The following is an 18,549-nucleotide window of genomic DNA, read 5'->3' as shown; positions in this document are numbered from 1 at the left end:
TCCACTGGAATAGATATACCTCATGAACATCTAGCAGAATGCCTAGACCCCAGAAAATTCTGTTTGAGATGATTAAAGAATGAAGGGATTTTGTTTTCTTGCTGATCCTGGTCTAAGACTTCCCTTCCCCCATAAAGCCTATTTCTTAATTGATACTATGTGTAAAACTGTGGAATCCATCCTGAACACTACAGCAAAACAGGTGGTGATGACCCAGCAGGGACCAACCCCGTAGAACAACATAAGCTCCTCCTGGGAAAGGTGATTTGTTTACAGATGTATACAAGGTATTAAAATGTGTTGAATAAATTAATGTTATAAGAACTATTACACATGACATAAATTAACTCCAGAAGCCTAAAAGGCTTAAATATGAAAGGTAAAACTATAAAGCAAATAGAAGAAAATGGTGGGAATTTTTTTGTGATCTAAAGAGAGGTAAGGATTTATTTCTTAAATAAAATTCCAAAAACATAAATTTTGAGGAAAAAAAGCAGACAGATTTGAACACATAAAAATTAAGATTTATGTTCACCTGATAGGCTACAGAGGAGAAAAGATATTTCTCATATCCAAACGTGTATAGGGACTAATAACTGGAATAGACAGTGAACTCCTGCAAGTTGATAACAATCTCAAAAAAACCAGGGCAAATCAGAAAAGTAGGCAAAGTACAGGAAAAGGAAACTCACATAAAGGGAAACCAAAACGGCTAAGGACATGAAGAAATGCTCACATTCAGACCATTCAAAAATGCAGCTACCACTTGATACCATGTGTACATGGCAAAGATTAGAAGAGAGTCAGATCAGAAGAGGGACATGGAGGTGTAAGAGTCCTGCCTCTGCTGGTAAGAGTACAGAGAGGTCTGACAATTCTGGAGAAAAATCTGCTAGCACTTGCTCAAATAAAATACACTTATACCTATGATCCAGCAATCTTGCCCGTGGATGAGCATTCCAGAGACATTCTCATACTGACTGAGGATGCTAAGGGGAGCTTTGCTGGAGACAGCTGGAAGCTGGAGCCAATTCAAGCATCCATGTAAGGGAGTACTGTGATACAAGAAAATGTGAAAGAAGCAAACACACTATGGAACTTTCACAGCAGTTAGAAACAAGGCTCTAATGTACACACACGCAGAGGCAAAATCATAAAAACTGTTCTGTACAGAAAGTGAGAAACAGAATAAGGTTTATATAGTAGGTCAGCACTTAAAAGGATCATTTACATTTCATTTTCAGGGCCTACAGGGAAGCCCACTCCCACCTCCACAACCAACTTTTAAAAAAAGATTAGAAAGCAAGTGAATTTTCTGGGAACTTGGCGAAATAGAAAGCATTCTGAGACACTAACTGTAAGGAGACAGGGTAGGGGAGTTCTCTGGAGAAAGAGAACCAGGCACAGCTTTCTTTCTTTTTTTTAAACTCAAGACAAACGCAGCAGGAATTTGCAGCCTGCTGAGAGTGGCTTGGGCTGTTGGCAAGTGGGCTGGGTGAGGTGAACCTGTCAGAGGCTGGTGCTCCTGGGGCTGTTTCCCTTCCATCAGGCCACAGACAGCCAAGGTGTGCAGCCCCGAGTCCTGGGTGCCGGTCTCCTGAGTGATCAGGTGTCCAGGCATGGCCTTCCTGACATAAGAGAAGCCATTTTCGGCCTAAGCCATTTTGGGATCTTAGCCTGGCCACAGCACTTGTCCTTGAACAGGCCTCAGTAATAAAGATTTTAAAGAGTAACAACAGTGAAGATCATTAAGTCCGCTGTAGACTCCCAGTTGTGTTCCAAAGGCAAAGATTAACCTGAAGCACTTTCTTGAACTGTTTTGCAGAATCTAACCTCCTTCAAGCACTCAACTACCAGATCAACTGGAACCTAAGGGATGATGATGTTGACCTTTCTGACCCTCATGTCTTCAATCAACTAAAACTTAGACTCTGTCAACTCCCCACCCGCCCACCCTGCCCCTATTCTATGCTGCATTCTCCTGTTCAAGCCCCTTCATGAATATGCATATACCATCTAAGCCCTTTCATGAATATGCATATACCCTTAGCTTAATACTTTCCTGATTTAGGGAAAGATCCCTGGTGTTCTCCTTATTTGATACAAGTAATAAATCCTTCCTTCTCCTGATCTTTGGCTCCATCATGTCTTCTGACTTGACATTCACCTGAAAACTGCTTTCAGGTAACAAAACCAGAGCCTGAGAAATGGCCCTAAGGTCTTATCAGCAGGGATACCTGTGGCACCCGTTAATATAAGCACTAATACGGGGTTGTTAAAAAAAATTTATCCTATGATCTTCCAAAAAAGTTAAGAGATCAGTTTCAAGAAGGTGCCAAATAAAGAAAAAAAAAAAAAAAAAGAATCCCATGTAATTCTGGAAAAAAATCATGTTACTTCACAGTCTCTGAATTCATCTTCCTCTTTCTTTCTCAAGTTCTCTAAATTTAGTCTAAAAAAGCAACGGAGAGATTTGGGAAGTCATCTGAATCTTTGATATCGCTGCTTGAGTGGGTCTTAGCTCTTTTTCTGGAACCAATTCCCCAGAATTCTATGTCAATACTTAACATATGGAGAAGAGAACAGTACTTGGAGCCTTTCCACCTAGGGAAAGGTGCCCCTTGACACCCTGGTTTCTCCTAGATTAAATTTAATCTGGATTCAAAACGCTTCACAAAATGAATACAAACTAAACTTAAATTTAACTAAAAATTCCAGGAAAGGCTAGTATTCTTTAAAATACAGTTATGTTTAACATTCTCTTTTAGAGCCAGAGATAACTTGAGGGTCATTCTTCTTTATTGGAAAACATTATTAGTTTACACAGTTTAGGGTAATTTTTCCCAGGAAAGCTAAATAAATAAATAAAGGATAAATAAATACAAGTATAAGCCTGATCAACTGTACGTTTCCTCGTGCTAAAAAATACTTTTAAATACCTGAAGAAATTAAAACACATTTCTGTTCTTCAAAGATAAAATCAATACGGAAAGAAAAGTAAAGCATATACGTGTGTGGGTGTGTGTGTACCTGTGGAGAGAGAAAGCAAGTGTGGAGAAAGGTTAACACTTAGTGACCCTTGAGGGTGAAAGTGTTGCTTGTATAATTTCACTGCATAATTTTTTGTCAATTTTCCTGTAGACTTGGAAGTTTTATAAATAAAAGCTGGAGGGAGATTAAAGTCAACAGTTCTAATTTAGTATTCAGCCTCCATATGCTCTCATGACTTGCCCCAATTTAACATCTAGCTCACTATTTTCTTACTTCAAGACTATATATCCCTCATGACATTTGGTCCTGTAGGTGCAATCCAGGTAAAATTAATTTAAGTCCACCTAGTGTCGGGATATGTTTCAAAATAAATAAGCTTGGAAAGCCTGAATCAAATCTAACAAAGATTTCATTATTTCTTTAAAGAAGTTTCGAACGAGTTGACCAGTTTCTTTTGATATTTAAGACAACACAGTACCCAAGAATATTATCACTGCCCAGTTCTTCACTTTGCTCAAGCGGACCCTCCCAAATCTTTGCTCCGCCCACGACTCAGACCTACTGCGTGTATTTCTAAATTACTAGTCATCATCTTGCAATGCAATGTTAGGCGTAGTCCTCCCAGCCGTTAATCTAATCAGAGTAGGCTTCCTAAACACAAACACGCGCTCGCTTACTTTTCGGTCCACCAAAAAAAAAACCCTAAAAAAGCTGACAAGCTACGTTAACCCATCATTTTCCTCATGTCTTACTTCCTCGTTTTTAAAAGAAACCCAACAGACACCATATACATTAGTAGATGGCTTTGATGCAACTGTAAGACAATTCTAGAAAGACAACTGGATTTGAAGTGAGAGCGAATCGCTGAGCTGGCAAGGACACAGGGTTTGTATCTTCCTCTGAAATCCCGGGGGCATCAGGATCAGATGCCGACCGCGGCGACTGTGGACCACCGCGGACAGTCGGGTGGGGGACAGTGCGGGAAGAGGGCGGCGAAAGGTGACACGAACGACCTGGGACCCGGGGGCGCGCGGCTCCGCAGAGCCCCGCGCCGCGCGCCCCCCGCCCCTCCCCTCAGCTCCCCGCACAGCCTCCTCCGCCCCTCCCCACCCGGCTCCCTCAAGTCTCCACGAACGGAAATGGGAGTCACAGCGCCGGGGACCAGCGGAAACAAAACACAGAGGCGGCCGCGGGGGGGCCGCGGTGGGGGAGAAGGCCCCGGAACGAAGCCGGCCCGCGCGGGCCCGCGCTCCCCTCCTCCCCCGCGGCCGCACTCACCCGCTCCGGATTCGGCCCCGTCGCCCCCGCCCGCGCTCCAGAGCCGGCTGAGAACGACAGCGGCGCGGGCTCCACGTGCAGCGCCTCTCCCGGTAAGACCCGCAGCTCCCGCGACTCGAAGTGGGAGGCCGCTGGGCCCTTCCCGCGAAAACGGCGCTGAGAAACTCCAACCCCCCCTCCCGCCTCCCAGGCACCCCCGGGTCCGGGACTACAACTCCCAGCAGGTTGCGCGAAACGAAGCCCGAGGCAACGGAGGCTCGCGAGGCACAAGGGAGCACAACGCCTCAATCCGCTTTGTTTCACACTCTTGTCACTTTGTCTGCACAAAGCGTGCACTTCACCACCCCAAGAAGTAGGACGCTGATTCCGGGAGGGCTGTGGGAGAGTAACTGAACTAGGGGAAAGGCCAGTCCGAGTGCGCATGCGTACACAACAAGGTTTCCGAGAGGGAAAAACAGCGGGTCAAGATGGGCAAAGGAAAGATGGCGGAGGCGTCGCCAGGGGACCCGGAAGCACTTACCCTCCACTTCCTCCTCCTGTTTGGTTTCTGTCTCACCTACAGCCGTCCGGTCGCAGACTGTCTCCGAGACGCTTCCTGTCCGGTGAGTGTCGACCGACTGAAACGGCGGCCCATAATGCATTGCGATGGCGGGTGGGGGCGGAGCCAGGGCCGGAAGTAGAACGGCGGCGGCGGCTCTGGCAGCTCGGGACTTCGTGCAAGGTGACTGGGAGGGTAGCTGGACTAACTTGGCCTCTTGGGACTCGGATTCTGGGTTTGTTCTCGGGGTCTGGGATGTCCATTAACTCTGTCCTTCAGGAAGGGAGGGCAGCCTTTTGTCCGGGGCACTTTCGCGGCCTGGCCCCTGGTCATTGCTGACCGCGGCGTTTTTAGGCCTTGAAGTTTTGCGGCGGACTCAGTAGACAGCCGTGGTAATGCCGCTCTGAGGGCAAACGAGGTGGCGCGGGAGGCGGCGAGGCCGGCGTTTCTTGGACCCGCGCGGCCGGGCTAGGGCAGCCCAAGGTCATGCCCACGGGGCAGGTGTGCAGCCAGGCCTGCCAAACAGGGGCTCGCGGGAGATTGTTCTGAACTTAAGGCAGAAAGAGGGGAAAGGGTAATAGTAATCTTAAAAGTTTGCATCCCAGCCAATCTCACTTGCCCTGCACAATCACACCCCTCGGAAGCCCTAACGAACGGGACCCTAGCTGGGGTAGAGTGGCTGACTGCTTGAATTGGGAGAGAGGCCAGATTGCGCATGCGAACACAACACGGCTTCCAAAACGGAAAAAGAGCGGGGCCATAGTTAGGTGCATTTTGGATTGACTTCAGGATTATGTGTAGAAGAGGCAGCGAAAGGACTAACCTTTGGTCAGTCATCACCGTAAGCAGGATGCATACTCTCACTCACCACCAGGCCTCTGCGCATGCCGTGCCGTTTTGTTGCTTTCCCCTGTTTTTCTGTATCAAATTTCTTGTCATAGGCTGGCGCGGCCTCCCAGAGTAATGGAATAGGGAACTTAATCACGGTTGGTATTTTATATCTAATGGTGTAATAACAAGTGTCTTACTGATTAGATATTTAATCAGTGGGGGAAATAATGGAAGGGAATAAAGGAAAAGGAACAAGTTTTGATAGGTTATGCATTCATTTTTTTAGGTAAGTTAAATTTTAGGTCCCTGTAAAGACTTATGAAAGGATGAGAGATGTTGAAGGTATAGGTTTGAAGTTCAGAAAAAGACCAAAAGTCGAGGTGTGATTTGGGAATCATCTAATACTTAGAAAACAAGAAGATGGATTGTACTCATGTTGCAGTAGGAATAACATGGTCTTTGCCATCATCTAGACTTAGAGTAAATTAACTGTGGAAATATGGGTAGTTAATAACCTTTCTTAAACTTTGCTTTATTATCTGTAAAGGAGGGATAACACCTTCCTGTGTTTCTTAACAATATTGCCATAAGGGTACAGGAGAGAATATGTATGGAAGTACTTTACAGAATACCTAGAGCTGAGCAAATGTTAGGTGATCTTATTGCTGAGTGTTAAATGTGTCTTTAAGTTGCCAAAAGGGAAAATATACATTGAGTTGAACAATTTCAAAAATATATTTGTGTCCAGTCGGATTTCTATTGTGTGAACTGGGAACAAGTACTAACCAAGCCTCAGTTTCTGTATATGTAAAATGGGAATGATTAAGTAGCATCTTAAGGTCTTTAGTTTTTTGCTTGGAGTCTTTCTCAAGTATTTTTCTCTGATGGGGTGTAAGAGTGATGTATGATGAGTTCTTTAATTTCTTCAGATACTTTGCTTTCATTCTGGCAGGGGAAGGATATTTTGTTGATTGTAGGATTTCTTTTGGTGGTTTTTATGTGCCATTTCAGGGCTTCTCAACCTTGGCCCTGTTGACATTTTCGATCAGATAGTTCTTTGTTGTAGGTAGGCTGTTACTATTACTGTAACTGTTACAGGATGTTTTGCAGCATCTCAGTTTTTACCCCCTAGAGGCCAGTAATACTCACCCATATCCCAGACGTCTTCAGACATTGCCAGATATCTTCTAAGGTTAATGAAGACACACAAAATATGAACTCTAATTTTTATTATTAAGTTCAGCAGATATAAATTAATGTGTCACATTGCTGTAAAAGTTTCTAAATGCTCATTCCCATTTTGCTATTCCTATAAACCAGTAACAGTACGACCTTTGGTCCACAGACCGCATCTTGAGCAGTAGTATTGTAATTTAATAGCAGCCCTATGTTAGTATGACAGTGGTTATCATTTTATTGCTTTTAGGTAATTGGGGGAAGCCAGGAGAATCATGTTAGCATGTCAGGTTTTCACTTTAAGGTTCAGAAATTTTACCAGGCTATATTGAGGTGTGAATCTTTATCATCATTCCAACATAGGATTTATTTCTTTATGTCTTTATTTCTTTATTTAATGGGCTTTATTTTTTAAAGCAGTTTTAAGTTTAAGAGACATTAAGTGGAGAGTACAGAGTTTCCATATTTTTTTTTAATTAAAAAATTTTTTTTCCCTACATAGGGTTTAGTAATCCCTTTCAGTTTAATAAACTCAGTCTTTCTTAATCTGGGGAAATTTCTTCTAATTATTTATGGTCTCCTTATTCCTTTTTTGGAATTCCTTTCTACATATAATTGTGGTTTTTGCATTTGATCTTTCAAGACAGTAAATGAGATCTCAACTGAGATTGTCTAATTTATCTACTGAATTTTTTTAGTTAGAAAATCACGTATTTTAGCTTCGGTAAGTCTAAGGACTTGGAAGTCTTTAAGTCCTTATTTTAAAAATTCAGACTTTCTTCACAAATTCTATTTCACTGATTAGGTTGTACTGCTTGATTTTCCCTCTGTTATTGGTGAGCTCCTTTGGACTAGTTGCTGGTTCTGTGGGACTTGGATTTGATTGTTACAGTATTCTTGAATGCCTGGAATCCTACAATTGTAACAGGCAGAGCTGTTTCCCTTTCTGTGGGCCTATGAAGTAGAAAATGAGGTTGAGGCAACTATCTCCAGTCTCCCTGCCCAGCCCCATTTTGCCTTTTGAGGGAGTTAGAGAAACCTGGTTCTTTAATTTGGTTAATCAGTATTGTTCTTTTTCTGCTGAGGGTAGACAGTTTTCTGACATCTTAACTCGACTGTTTCCTCTGTTTCAAGACTAAAGTCATGGAGAAGAAACACTCCGACCCAGGTTTCAAGCTTTCTTTCTGCATCTAATTCTAGTGGAGCTGCACACAGGCCTGAGTGCTTCATAACTGCTGCTTGGGTCCCTGGGCCTTTTGGTTAAGAAGCAAAAAACTTGCACTGGGGAGTAGAGAGGGGAAGGGAGCTATGGTGGGGTGACTGTTCTGGGTATTCACTGGGTTGTGGTCTGACTTAAGTTCTGTAGCAGTCAGTAGAATGAAATGCCCATTATAGCATATTTAGAGGTGTCTTACAGTTATATGTATTTCAGAGTTTCTTAAGTTTCTGGTGCTTGTTTCCAGTAACAGAATCACCATGATCCTTCAGAGGCTCTTCAGGCTCTCTTCTGTCCTTCAGGCCGCAGTCTCGGTCTCTTTGAGGAGGAACATTGGTGTTACAGCAGTGGCATTTAATAAGGAACTTGATCCTGTTCAGAAGCTCTTCGTGGACAAGATTAGAGAATATAGAAATAAGCGACAGTAAGTGGTTAGATAATCAACCATGATGTAAACATGAGTATTCAAAGTATGTAAGTTTTGAGATGGTAATAAAAAATTACTTGGTGTTTGCAAGTGTCTAATACCTTCATTGAGCTGATTCCTGATAAAGATTTGGTAGGTGCGCTAAGAGAAGATGAGGGTCTTTTTGAGTTTCAAAATTTATATAAAATCGTTTATTATAAACTAGAATCAATTTATACAAGTACATGGTCTCTTGGAAATCATTTGGGAACTATATATGAGAAAACTAAGCCCCTGAGACATTGATTAGACTAAGGTCATAAAATTAATTGTGGGTAAAGCAAATATTCTAAAGCAAATATTCTAACTCAGTTTAGTGTCTTTTCTGTGACATCATGATTTTGGGGAAACTTATAAACACAGTATTTTTCCTTTAATGTTATTTCCATAGTTATATATTTCTGGGAATAGCAGAAGACTAAAATGGCATAAAGCAAGTCCAGGAAAAACATGATTATAGAACCACACAGTTTTGGAGATGAATAATAACCTTAGGCATCATCGGTTCAACCCCCAAGTCTTTGGAAAGTGATAATAGATCAATTCAGAGTTTCATTTGCTTTTATTTAGTTGTCTACCACGTGCAAAGCACTGGAATATTAACAGTGGTGGGCCACGAAGGAAGATGCCACGTTGTGTTTCCACAGTATTCTTAAAGTCTGATGGGGTAGAAAGTTTGTAAGCAAGTAAATACAGAGTAAGGTAAAATAAATTAGAAGCTAGGCTGGTGACACATTCAATGTTTGGGAGTTCATAGGAAGGAATGTTCCTTTCTAGCTGGTGCCTTTTGGAAGGCAGCTTAGAAGAGTGAATGTTTCTAGAAGCTTGTGGATACCAGAGCTGGGTGACAGTCATTAAAGTATCTGGTTGAAGGCTCAGTTGGAACTGTGCTGTATATCTCAGTAGCTATTATCCACACGTGGCTATTCAAATTCTAATTCAGTATAAATAAAAATTCAGTTTCGTGGCCTCCTAAGCCACGTTTCTAGTGCTCACTGGCTTTCTGGCTAGCGGCTGCTGTATTAGACAGCACAAATGCAGAGCATTTCTGTTATCGTGGAAAGTTCTAGTGCACATACTGACGTAGAAGAAAATTGGATCCATGACAAGAAACATCATTAACAAGTTCTTAAATTAGAGCTGGCTGGGTATTTTTTTGTGAAAATTTTGTATGAATAAATAGGACCCTATACTTTTATCATAGATATGTGTGAAAATACTTACCTTTGATGGAGTTTGCACTTGTAAATTTTTTATTTACTACATTGTTCATTGATAAATGGGCAGTAACATTATGACAAACAGAAGAATTTGTGCAAATAATTAGATTAATTGGCCCCACGGCTGGTCTGTGATGCTGTATTGATCTTCCCAAAGTACAACTCTAATTTTGCCATTTTATTGCTTAGCAAACAAAATACAAACTCCCAGGCTTAGCATTTCTGGCCTTCCGTGGTCTCGGTCCTGCTGGCTTTTCCGTCCAGACTGCCTAGTATTCTCCACATACCGCCAGTGCTTTATCACATCCTCATCCTTGGTTTTTCAGTCTTCGATCATCTCAAATTAAATCTGACTCAAATGCCTGCTTTGCCACCAATGCCACCTTTTTAAAATGAAGTTTTCCTGATTAGCTTAGCGCAAGTACTCCCTCAACTCGAGTAGCTTTTTGTTAAAACGTGTTTTTGAAGCTTTCACCTAACTCCCTTACAGCGTAAATGTTTATAAATGTTATTTTTTTCCTTCTAAGTGGCAAAACCTCTGAGTACATGGAATAATTTGCTTCTTTATTAGGCCCCCATTATAGAGACTTAGAGGTATTAAGATCTCTTGAAATCCGTTCTGTGGTGGTTGATTTAAGTCACAGTGGAAGTGGGTAACTGAGAGCCCCCTGTGTGCCAGGCACTGAGCTGAGTGGCACATGTGCATGATGAATCTCTCATTCTCTCAACACCACTGTCAGGTGAGACTCGCAGTTGTAGGTGTAGGAACTAAAGTTTGGAGTGTGTCATGCCTTGCTGTAGTTCACGCAGTTTACTAAATTGTAGAGCTGACGTCGAGATGGAGCTGTCATTCACCCCAGAGCCTGCAGACTTAGCCTTTACACCTTACTGCACCTTAGGCCCTGAGAGAGTAATAAGTATCCTTGATACTAACAAACCTTAAATGTTACAGGTTTGTTTAAAGCTGCCTCATTTATGTGAGACCTCATCATATTTAAAATATTTCGAATTGAAATTCAAGTGGAAATACTTGAAAAGTCTGTTTTTCTCTACATTTAGATCTATGAAACCTGATTATGAAAAGTAATTTTGGTTTTGTAAACTAATGCTTAAAATAAGCTTTTACTGGATCATTTCTACAACAGGACATCTGCAGGACCTGTTGATACTGGCGCAGAATATCAGCAAGAACTGGACAGGGAGCTTTTTAAGCTTAAGCAAATGTATGGCAAAGCAGACATGAATACGTTCCCCAACTTCACATTTGAAGGTAAGTCTTTTTAGTCACAGATTCATTCTTGTGGGAGGTGATTTTAAGTGGAGAATATTTTTACTTACTTGGGTTGTTCAAAGGATTAAATGACGATTATATGTAAATTTATAAGGCAGTGACTTGTGCATGGGAAGCTCTGGGATAAATGTTCGCTTTTGGAATAGGAGATCACATAACATAGAGGTTAATTGGTGGGAATCTAAAATCAAACTCCTTGATTTTGAATTCTGACATTATCAGTCATGAGCTGTGTGATTTTGAATAGTTGCCTGGTACCTGTTTCTCATCTGACAATTGGAGAGAATTATACTATCTTCCTCATATGGTAGTTGTAGTTAAATGACATAATATATGTAAAGTTAATTAATAGAGAGCCTGAATAAATATTAAGCAGTTGTTACATTTCCATGTGGATTTTTTTTAATCAGAAGATTGATGAATTAAATAGTGAATCTTTCTAGAAAATGCATTTTATTGCAGCGTAGCTAAGCTTGAACATTTTTTTTCCTTCTTCTTAGAGCCCAAATTTGAAGCTGTTGAAAAACCACAGTCCTGAAGAGAGAATGTAAAATTTTTCTGGTAATTTGTCTTAGATTAATTATACAGCTGATCAGAAGTATCAGAATAAACATACATTTCACAATTATCAAATGTTCTTTTAATTCTGATTCCAAGTAAATTATTTGGTGATGTTGGATGTATGCTTGAGTGTATTGAATTCTGGGTTTTTAGATCCTCCCATTTGTTATAACAAAGCAGGTGGAGACCTTGGAGTAATTGGTTACAACTTGCCGATAACTTGCCAGACTCTTCTCAGTGTGCCGGGTATCCTTTCTGTTGTGGAGACTGATTGCCTGAGGGGAGCCACCCTGACTTTAGGAATGTTCGCTGGGGAGGGCTGATATTTCAGGAAGCTCTGGTGTGACTGTGAATGTGTACAGGAACGTCCGTTGTGTTTTAATTTCCACCTCCTTGTATGTTAAATGCTGTTATTTTCCCAGTAACCCAGATCCCTCCTCTTCCTTTGCAGCGTTTGGTCATAGAGTCTGTTTGAGTGCCGTGTGGATAGTGGGAAGCTGGGGGCAGGGGAGAAAAGGGTTCTACAAGGAACTTCCTTTAAAAGATTAAGCTGAAAGGTGGTGTTTCGCCCAAGTGATGGAAGATCCAGCAGATAATGTGCCAGGTAAGTGGCGTACCAGGCACATCAAAATTTAGGTGGCTCTCTCGGAAATTATTTTTAATAATTTTTTTTAAAGGGGGAAAACAGCTGTGCCTTTTTGTATCTGACAGTCTCTGACTTGGGTCAGTAAATATGGGTCTTTAATAAAGCTTTAGAGATTTTCTTTAAAACTGTCAAGTCTGAAAAGCAGCCTTCCTTGTGAGGTTAGCTCACTTCAGAAGAGGGGAGGTGGGGTAGCTCAGTGGCAGAGCATATGCTTAGCATGCATGAGGTCCTGGGTTCAATCCCCAGTACCTCCATTTAAAAAAAAAAGAGTATATTTCAGTCTGGTGTGCCATATTAGCTGAAGTCAAACCTGGTGAGGAATACCTTTCTCAAAAGATCCACAAATATTTCCTAATAATGTGAGTGTGGTTAAACAGTAAGATGTGAAGCAGTGGAGTTGGGGACGGTAAAGTAGTAGGAGGAAACCACCCAGTTTTCTTCAAATGACACTAAGCAGTGAGGGTCAGCGGAACTACTTTTACTTAAGTCCCTGTAGGCGATGACATGGAATTCCGTGTTGGGTTCCGGCACCATGAAAGGTACCTGAGGAGGTCTAGCTCAGGTCCTTTCTCTGACCTGCCCTGAAATGGCTCTTCTCCACCTCGCTGTGGCCGGCCAGCAGCCTGGGGTCAGCAGTGCCCCTGCCAGTCGAGGTAGAGAAGGGACCGACCCTTTCCACGCATGCAGCCCTCTCCTACTGAAGAGTTTGGTTGAATTTTACCTTTTATCATCTCATATGTATTTCTTCACATCTTTTTTTTTAATCTGTCTCAAAACTGTTTGAAGTTTGCTTGAACATCACAGTCTCTTCTTTATGTCAGCAGAAGGACTCGATTCGTGGCTGACTGCGAGAATACTGTGTTAAGCACCCTCCTCTTGTGCACTGCATCATAGGGTTATGTGTCTATAGTTGATTTGGGCCCAAGAAATGCTCTGTTTTTTCCAACGGAATGCTATAGTGGTGCTTCAAGTCATGCATGTTAACCAAGGCCTCATCTTCAGAGCGCCTTCCTCTTTCTGGTGAGGTTGCCCCAAATATGCAACCTCTAGCCTTTCTGTCACTTCAGCCTGTCAGTGTGCTGCTCATCCTGCACTTACCATTTGGGGCCACCTTATGTGTTACTACAAGTAACCTCAACCTTCTAGGCTTTAAGCTGTTTAAATGGCATTTTTCTCCCTTGCCTGGTGGTGTGGGCTGAATTGTGTTCCTTTAAAATTCAGACGTTGAAGCCCCAAGTCTCAGAACTTAACACTGTGATTGTATTTGAGGGTAGGACCTTTAAAGGGGATTGAGTTAAAATGAGGTTGTTAGGGTGAGCTTGAATCCAGTCTGACTGGAGTTCTAAGAAGACTGTACTTACAAGAAGAGTGAATTTGAGTTGGGGAAAGGTACAGAGAACTGAAAGTGGACAGGTCCCTGCCTGTTGCCTATCCAGTGCTACCTTTAATAATGGTAATAAAGAGGACTTCTGTTCTAGGCAATTTTTACTTATTTAAATCCATTCAATGTAGGATTCTTTTTTGTTTTTGACTATTACTGTTTCTCTGATTGTCGGTGCCCTTGGTGGAGCAGGCCTGTATAAGTACTGGCTCTCTTTGGTTGGGTTAATGTGTGAGTTCTTGGAGGGCTCTTTGGGCTAGAAAGTCTCCATATTATACAGATTACCTTAAATGGGAGGTAGAGTCCAGTCCACCTCTTCCAGACTCCCCTTAGCTCCCACCCCAGTGGTACAGGCTGCAGTCTCTGTTTCAGATGTTTGCTCCCAGACGTGACAAGAAAGCTCAAGGTCAACTACTTTCAAAGATGCCTACATCTTTGCCCTGAGACATTGTGGGAAGATAGGCGCCTCACCATTTCCCCTGCTCTCTCCCTGGATATCTTTTTCCAACTCTCCTTCACTGCTCAAATAGCTAGTTGCTTCTTGGCAGGTGCCTTCAATTTTTGCTGGTGATTCTCTTTAAAATTCTCATTACTAGCCTTGGGGATGAGTTGGGGAATAGAACTCACAACTTGACAAACTAACACAATTTGGACACTTTGTTCTCTGTGTCTGTCCATTCCTCGCCCCCCAGCCCCAGTTCAGCCCTGTACATAATGAAGGTATCAATATATAAAAGTTCATGGACTTTGTGTGGTGGGATGAAGGGGAGAGGACCAGGGTAATAATTTCAGGGTAGCACCACTGTCTCTTCCTAAACATCAAAGCAGGCATTTATACCCAGATCACTTACGGGTTTCTTTAGAAAGTGAGGTATTTATCTTCAGCCTTCCAGCAATAGAAGAAGTCCCAATCAACAATGTGTTTCATGAATATATCATATCTTTATGTATAAAACTTTTTTCATTCTCTTTGCTATATGTTATCCTAAAATTGAGAAAAATAAATTTTTTGACCTACAGCAACTTCAGTATAATTCATGGTAGTTAAATATTTGGAAGGAACAGAAACTTGAAAAGTTAAATGACGGGGCAACTTTAGGAATCCAACTACAGATCTTAAGAAAAATCTCAATTTTTATGCCATCTTTAAGAAGCACATTCAGTGTTGAAAACATTGTAAAATGGAACTTTAAAACCATCTGCCTGTGATCTTAGAGTATTTTAACAAATCCTTGGTTGACACAACTATTCATTTGAGAGAATATTCTTAGTAGAAAGTATAAGGACATTATACACTAGTATGTCTTAATTAGTACATTTTTTTTTCAAACTTGGTTAATAAAAATATGACATACTAAAAAGTAATACATAAGATTAAATAGAAGGTGAAACCAAACAGGACCCTGTAGGGCACTCCCTGGCACAAAAACCCTTTCACTTCCCCTGTTTCTTGTTTGTAGGAGAAAAAAACGGCTTTAGTCTCCCTCCTAGGCCTTCCCCGAGTTCCAAAGAGCAGGCTCAACAGTTGGTAGGAGAGCAGAGTCCCAGGACTCCTGGCCCCTCCTGAGGGACACAGGGAACAGGCTGATGCGGGTCTGAATTGTTCTGCAGAAGCTAAGCCCCCACCTCGGTGGAGGACGGAGGCTACCTGCTGACCACAAGCACACAGACCTCAGACTGGTTGGAACCAGAAGGTTGTGAGATTCCAGAGACATCACCCTGTTACCTCACCACAACCGGTCATAAGAGTCACACATCCTGAAGCCCTCACCCCAAATTTTTCCTTTAAAAAACTGAAAATCCTCAGGGAGTTTGGGCCTTTTGAGCACAAGCCATCTCTCTGCATGGCCTTTGCAGTAAACCTTTCTCTGCTCCAAACTTTCATATTTTGCTCTGACCTCACTGTGCTTGGGGCACACGAACTTAGGATCAACAATAAAAGTACAAGTATATAAAATTTTACAGTTTATCTTAAATTTCCTGACCAATTACTACTACCCAAAATGTCCCAAGCTCATAATATAATAAGAAACAAGATAGAAAGTTGTATTTTAAAACTTTAGAGTGGAGAAATATTTTAAGATCTTTTTAAGAACTATGTGGAAATTGATGCCTAATAACTAAAAGGAGTAAGATAAGAGGAAAATAATTTCTCTTCAGCCTTAATTCATGGAACAATAATTTGTGTAACTTTGCATAATAAATGAACTAGATTATAACACTGCAGAATGTAACATTTTATTAATATTCTAAATCTGGAAAAACTATCAATAAATACTCTTTAAATGACCCTTTCACAAGTGCTATTTTGATCTTTAAAAATTCAGCATTTTTTAGACACTGACTACACATTAGATACAGTTAAATACTTCGGGGCTTCTAAAGATGTACATAAAAACATGATTCTTTTCTCAAAGTACTTCTAGATAGGTAGTGATGCTGGAGATGTATATACATAACTGTATTGTGAAATAAAACCAAAAGTGCCATGAGAAAACCAATCAAGTGCTATGGAAATTCAAAGAAAGAAACTTCTTTTAGTGGGGAGCACCAGGGAAGGCTTCATAGAGAAGATGGAATTCCAGCTGAGCCATGAAGAGGAACTAGAATTTACATATCCTGTGATTAGGAGTCTGTGTTCCAGGTAGAGGAGGAGGTAAAAAGGGTTGTTGAGATGGAGTGAACTTAGTTCAGTTTGATGGGTGCATAAGGCAACTAAGAGTAGCGGAACATGTAGATGTGACAATATGACCAGATCCGTATGTGTGGGAGTCGGGGGAGGCCCTGAATTTCAGACTAAAATGTTTAGACCTCTGTGAGGGGTTATGTAAAAGAAAAGAGTGAAAGATTTTTAGCAAGGGGATGGGAGAGAAAGAGAAGGGAGTTGATGATGATCAAGAGAGTAACCCCGCAGTAACTGTTGGACTGATGGCATGGGAGAGGGAGAGGCTGAGGGGGAAAGGAGCCTTTAGAACAGGAGAGATTAAAATTGCTAGTAAGAATGATTGGTTTTGGTCTTTTTGGATATATATCCAGGAGTGGAATTGCTGGGTCATCTGGTAGTTGTATTTTTGGTTTTTTGAGAAACCTCCATGCTGTTTTCCACAGTGGCTGCACCAATTTACATCCCTGCCAACAGTACAAGGGTTCCCTTTTCTCTACATCCTCACCAGTGCTTGTTATTTGTAGACTTTTTCATGATAGCCACTTTGACAGGGGTGAGGTGATATATCACTGTGGTTTTGATTTGTATTTCCCTGATAATTAGCAATGTTGAACATCTTTTCATGTGCCTATTGGCCATCTTCATTTCTTCTTTGGAAAAATGTATATTCAGTTCTGCCCATTTTTTAATTTGGGTTGTTTGGTTTTTTGCTGTTGAGTTGTTTGAGCTGTTTTTATGTATTAGATATTAATCCCTTATCAGTCATTTGATTTGCAAATATTTTCTCACATTCAGTAGGGTGTCTTTTTGGTTTTTTGATGGTTTCCTTTTTGTGCAAAATCTTTTAAGTTTAATTAGGTTCCATTCATTTGTTTTTCCTTTTATTCAGAAAGATAGATGTGCCCCAGTGTTCACAACAGCATAATTTATAGTTACCAAGACATGGAAGCCACCTAAGTGTCTACCAACAGATGACTGGATAAAGGTATGTGTGTGTGTGTGTTTGTATACACACACATACGTGCACGCACTCACACAGTGGAATACTACTCAGCCATAAAAATGAAATTTTGCCATTTGTAGCAACATGGATGGACTTGGCATTCTGCTAAGTGAAATAAGACTGAGAAAGACAAATACTATTTGATATATGTAGAATTTAAAAAAACACAACAGACTATGAATATAACAAAAAAGCAGACTCACAGATACAGAGAACAAACTAGTGGTTATCAGTTGTGGGTGGGGGACAATGCAGAGGTGGAGGAGTGGGAGGTACAAAGTAAGAAAGGCTCGAGGATGTTAGTACAACATGGGGAATATAGCTAATATTTTGTAATGACTGTAAATGGAAAGTAACCTTTAAAATTGTATAAAAATTTTAAAAAGTTTTAAAATATATATGTATTTTTAAAATTAAAAAAATATGGTATTACCAATATACTGCTTTTATAGAATTTGTGGATTTAAGTATGATAGGAATTATTTCTAAAACTCAAAGAAAAAAAAATTGCTGAGAGAGGGTACTTGAGGAAGGAAGTTCCTAGAAGACAGGTGAGATAAAAGTAGTGACAGTCATCAAATGTGTCATGAATAAACGGGAGGTTAAAAATGGAGTTTAGAGATAGGGAGGGTGTAGTGGTAGTGATAGAATTTAAATGTATTCATCGTGGTTAGCTTCAATCTTGACAAAAATAAGATGAAAGATTTGGGCATCTGTGGTGAAGGGATGAAATGGCCCACCGTGGCATTTAGACTGGGCGAGGGAAAAGGGAAGACAGAGAACATGACAGGCTGTGAGATTAGGGAGGGGTGGACGGGCCAGAGATTACTGAGGTTGAAGGGGAGGTGTTCTAGGAGCTTCTCATCTCAAGCCGCTAACGTGCTAGCCCTGTAGCCACGGACGGTAAGAGGGAGTGTTTCCTGGGTTTTACTGAACAATAGGTGGATGCCTTCCCCTGCACCAGTCAGTGGGGTGAAAAGTGGAACAAATTCAGCTATTTTTACTAACGTAGCCTGCAATCAAACAAAACCACCTGTGAGATGAAGGAAGTTCTTCGCAAAGCTGTATGGAAAAACAATCAGTTGTTCCAGATTTAGTTAGGTTAAACCTCCAACTGAAAATAAATTAAGTCTAGTTACGACAGCAACGATAATAATTAAAACAAAACAAAACAAAACAAAACCTGCTATTAAAGATTCGGGAGCCCTCACCCTTACACAACACAACTTCACTGCACAAAAACAAAATAAAAATGCTCTTAAGAGTTATAATGGGATTCTACCAGT

The 18,549-nt window shown here is 41.2% G+C and overlaps 2 protein-coding genes across 6 annotated transcripts in view; one reads left to right on the top strand and one right to left on the bottom strand.

The window, feature by feature from the left end:
* GABPA (GA binding protein transcription factor subunit alpha) overlaps window positions 1-4,888 on the bottom strand; it is a 31,105-nt gene extending 26,217 nt beyond the window's left edge. Inside the window, exon 1 of one of the 3 annotated variants that reach the window (XM_010977393.3) lies at window positions 4,790-4,888. The gene's annotated coding sequence lies outside the window, so the exon portion shown is untranslated. Of the gene's footprint in view, window positions 1-3,469; window positions 3,958-4,269; window positions 4,410-4,789 lie in introns of those variants that run through there. The other 2 variants (XM_031458182.2, XM_064496567.1) reach the window with 2 other exon arrangements.
* On the top strand, window positions 4,268-11,640 carry ATP5PF (ATP synthase peripheral stalk subunit F6). 3 transcript variants are annotated; one of them, XM_010977392.3, is made up of 5 exons: window positions 4,268-4,361; window positions 4,832-4,871; window positions 8,278-8,454; window positions 10,862-10,986; window positions 11,508-11,640. In XM_010977392.3, the coding sequence occupies exons 3-5, from the start codon at window positions 8,291-8,293 to the stop codon at window positions 11,543-11,545; spliced, it is 327 nt and encodes a 108-aa protein (XP_010975694.1). In that variant the 5' UTR covers window positions 4,268-4,361; window positions 4,832-4,871; window positions 8,278-8,290; the 3' UTR covers window positions 11,546-11,640. The 3 variants fall into 3 exon arrangements, with proteins under 3 accessions (XP_010975694.1, XP_031314080.1, XP_031314086.1); XM_031458220.2 differs by lacking the exon at window positions 4,268-4,361 and having other exon boundaries at window positions 4,850-4,990; XM_031458226.2 differs by lacking the exons at window positions 4,268-4,361; window positions 4,832-4,871 and adding an exon at window positions 4,963-5,042.
* Window positions 11,641-18,549: the final 6,909 nt, after the last annotated feature.

Source organism: Camelus dromedarius, chromosome 2 (genome assembly GCF_036321535.1).
Source record: "Camelus dromedarius isolate mCamDro1 chromosome 2, mCamDro1.pat, whole genome shotgun sequence".
In the NCBI taxonomy this organism is placed as follows: domain Eukaryota; kingdom Metazoa; phylum Chordata; class Mammalia; order Artiodactyla; family Camelidae; genus Camelus; species Camelus dromedarius.
The sequence above is the reverse complement of the archived record's forward strand: the minus strand, read 5'-3'. Positions and strand labels throughout refer to the sequence as shown.

Excerpts from the sequence above, each read along its gene's own strand:
- ATP5PF (XM_010977392.3), top strand. The coding sequence starts at position 8,291 with ATGATCCTTCAGAGGCTCTTCAGGCTCTCTTCTGTCCTTCAGGCCGCA. Across the intron at positions 8,455-10,861 it reads GAATATAGAAATAAGCGACA|GACATCTGCAGGACCTGTTG; the intron begins GTAAGTGGTTAG and ends TTTCTACAACAG. Across the intron at positions 10,987-11,507 it reads CCCCAACTTCACATTTGAAG|AGCCCAAATTTGAAGCTGTT; the intron begins GTAAGTCTTTTT and ends CCTTCTTCTTAG.